This window comes from Oncorhynchus mykiss, unplaced genomic scaffold, assembly GCF_013265735.2.
Source record: "Oncorhynchus mykiss isolate Arlee unplaced genomic scaffold, USDA_OmykA_1.1 un_scaffold_219, whole genome shotgun sequence".
In the NCBI taxonomy this organism is placed as follows: Eukaryota; Metazoa; Chordata; class Actinopteri; order Salmoniformes; family Salmonidae; genus Oncorhynchus; species Oncorhynchus mykiss.
Window position 1 is genome coordinate 438761 of NW_023493688.1, and position 3691 is coordinate 442451.

General features: G+C 44.6%; 1 protein-coding gene across 1 annotated transcript in view; it reads right to left on the reverse strand.

Moving 5' to 3' along the window:
- LOC118948153 (somatostatin receptor type 5-like) overlaps positions 1–3064 on the reverse strand; it is a 6911-nt gene extending 3847 nt beyond the window's left edge. Inside the window, exons 1-2 of the mRNA XM_036973076.1 lie at positions 2673–3064; positions 1491–1877 (exon numbers count right to left, since the gene is read on the reverse strand). Of these exons, the coding sequence (XP_036828971.1) occupies positions 1491–1877; positions 2673–3041 (756 nt within the window). The 5' untranslated portion in view covers positions 3042–3064. The remainder of the gene's footprint in view (positions 1–1490; positions 1878–2672) is intronic.
- Between the last annotated feature and the right edge of the window lie 627 nt (positions 3065–3691).

Below are 3691 nucleotides of genomic sequence, written 5' to 3' on the forward strand. Positions count from 1 at the left end.
TAACCATTCAGAGTTAATACCTAACCTTAACCATTCAGAGTTAATACCTAACCTTAACCATTCAGATAATATCTAAACTTAACCATTCATAGTTAATACCTAACCTTAACCATTCAGAGTTAATACCTAACCTTAACCATTCAGAGTTAATACCTAACCTTAACCATTCAGAGTTAATACCTAACCTTAACCATTCAGAGTTAATACCTAACCTTAACCATTCAGAGTTAATACCCTAACCTTAACCATTCAGTTAATGTCTAACCATAACCATTCAGAGTTAATATCTAACCTTAACCATTCAGAGTTAATACCTAACCTTAACCATTCAGAGTTAATACCTAACCTTAACCATTCAGAGTTAATACCCTAACCTTAACCATTCAGTTAATGTCTAACCATAACCATTCAGAGTTAATACCTAACCTTAACCATTCAGAGATAATATCTAAACTTAACCATTCATAGTTAATACCTAACCTTAACCATTCAGAGTTAATACCTAACCTTAACCATTCAGAGTTAATACCTAACCTTAACCATTCAGAGTTAATACCCTAACCTTAACCATTCAGTTAATGTCTAACCTTAACCATTCAGAGATAATATCTAAACTTAACCATTCATAGTTAATACCTAACCTTAACCATTCAGAGTTAATACCTAACCTTAACCATTCAGAGTTAATACCTAACCTTAACCATTCAGAGTTAATACCCTAACCTTAACCATTCAGAGTTCATACCTAACCTTAACCATTCAGAGTTAATACCCAAACCTTAACCATTCAGAGTTACTACCTAACCTTAACCATTCAGAGTTAATACCTAACCTTAAGATTTCAGAGTTAATATCTAGCCTTAAGATTTCATAGTTAATATCTAACCTTAAGATTTCATAGTTAATATCTAACCTTAAGATTTCATAGTTAATATCTAACCTTAAGATTTCATAGTTAATATCTAACCTTAAGATTTCATAGTTAATATCTAACCTTAAGATTTCATAGTTAATATCTAACCTTAAGATGTCATAGTTAATATCTAACCTTAAGATTTCATAGTTAATATCTAGCCTTAAGATTTCAGAGTTAATATCTAGCCTTAAGATTTCAGAGTTAATATCTAAATGTAACCTTAAACACTTCGAAATTTGACGTTTGAGAAACATGGATAAACGTCTAATTCTGAGGTGAGACGGTGAGAGCTTGTTGCACAAAACAACAACACAGAGAAGCATTTAATGACCAAATGAAAGAATGACAGAAACATCCTCTGTCAGAGTTCAAACAGCCGAACCAAACATGTCTAATAATGCAGTCTTGACCACAACGAGCAACCAAAACAATGATACTGTAGCTAACACAGAAACACAGAAGAAAACCAGAATGATTTTGACCTATGACCCCCCCCCCCCCCCACCTTAACCACGATGAGCAGGTAGCAGAGACAGATGACCAGGAGTGGTCCGAAGAAACCCCCCCACCCCACCTTAACCACGATGAGCAGGTAGCAGAGACAGATGACCAGGAGTGGTCCGAAGAAACCCAGCGTAGCCGTGTACAGGATAAACACGGTCGACCAGACATCCTGCGGCTCCGGCCAGCTAATGTTACACGAGTTGAACGTGTCCTGAACGCCGGAGAACACGACCACGGGCAGGACGACCACCAACGACAACGCCCACACCGCGGCGCTCACCACCTTCGCCACTCGCGGTCGCCGCCATTTTGTAGACCGTATGGGGTGGACCACGGCCAGGTAGCGGTCGATAGACATCACGGTCAGACAGAAGATGGAGGTGAACTGGCTCATGGAGTCAGCGGTCATCAGCATGCGACACAGGAAGGAGCCGAACGGCCAGTAGGAGAGAACGTTCTGGAAGGAGGAGGAGGAAGAGGAGGAGGAGGAAGAAAAATATATTACTTTATTGTAAGTTGTCTTCTGCTTTATTCAAACCCCTCAGAAAGACAAACAGACTCAAAGGTTGGCGCAGAGGGCCGTTTACAGCCTAAGTGCCTTGCTTAAGGGCACAACGGCAAGAGATGAGATGGCATCTTGGACACTGATGCCAGATACCTTTCAGTTACCCTTACTCCAGACCAGATGTTGCCTTGTCGGAGCTAGGATTCAAACCGAAAACCCTCTGGTTGCTGGCCCACTCCTCTAACCTCTAGCCTCTAACCTCTAGGCTACCTGGGTGGTGAGGAAGGGAGTCCCAGGGTGTACAGTGTGTCTCTAACCTCTGACCTATGACCTCTAGGCTACCTGGGTGGTGAGAAAGGGAAGTCCCAGGGTGTACAGTGTGTCTCTAACCTCTGACCTCTGACCTCTAGGCTACCTGGGTGGTGAGGAAGGGAGTCCCAGGGTGTACAGTTCATCTCTGACCTCTAAACTCTGACCTCTATGCTACCTGGGTGGTGAGGAAGGGAAGTCCCAGGATGTAGAGTTCATCTCTAACCTCTGACCTCTAGGCTACCTGGGTTGTGAGGAAGGGAAGTCCCAGGATGTACAGTTAATCTCTAAACTCTGACCTCTAGGCTACCTGGGTGGTGAGGAAGGGAAGTCCCAGGATGTTCAGTTCATCTCTAAACTCTGACCTCTAGGCTACCTGGGTGGTGAGGAAAGTCCCAGGATGTACAGTTCATCTCTAAACTCTGACCTCTATGCTACCTGGGTGGTGAGGAAGGGAAGTCCCAGGATGTAGAGTTCGTCTGCGACTGCCAGGTTCAGAATATAGATGTTGGTGACGGTCTTCATCTTGGCGTAGCGTAGCACCACGTAGATGGCCAGGGTGTTACCGATCAGGCCGACCACGAACACACTCAGGGAGATGACCGCAGTCATCAGGGTACTGCTGCCCTGGAACGGTACGCTCTGACTGGACACGTTGGAGGGGGAACTGGGGAACAAGGATGGGGAGGGGAAGGACGGGGTTGCAGGACCAGAATCAGGGTAGGAGTAGTGATAGCCCAGGTTGGGAGTGGAGGTGTTGGGGTCACCAGAGAGCAGTGTCCAGCCTGTCCTGTCCACAGGCTCCATTGTGGATGTAGGGTGTGTAGGGGAGAGGAGGGGAGGAGAGGAGATGAGAGGAGAGGAGAGGAGAGGAGAGGAGAGGAGAGGAGAGGAGAGGAGAGGGAGGGAGGGAGGGAGGGAGGGAGGAGACCTTCAGACCTGCATCAGAAGAGACAGAAAAGTAAAAGAGGTGTGTGAGTCTCTGTGATAAAAGGAAAGCAACTCTGTCTACTGTAAAACTCCAGTAAAAATGTGTGCATGTGTGTGTGTGTGGGTGCATGTGTGTGTGTGTGTGTGCGTGCGTACGTGCGTGCGTGCGTGCGTGCGTGCGTGCGTGTGTGTGTGTGTGTGTGTGCGTTAGTAATGCATGTGTCAGCTGTTTGTTCACCCGCACCCATCCACAACCGCCCGACTACATGTGATGAATCTGAGGTCTCCACCCAATCCTGACCTGCGAATATAGAACATGCTCTGTACAGTTCCTGTTATCTTTTTCTGCCCAAGTTCCCAAAAGCATTTTGGAGGTAGGCCGTCATTGTAAATAAGAACGTGTTCTAAACTGACTTGCCGAGTTAAATAAAGATGAAATAAAAATAAAAAATATTTTAAAAAATAATACAAATAACGAATTTAAAAACCTCAATGTCGTCTACTGATATGAACGACACAACGATAAT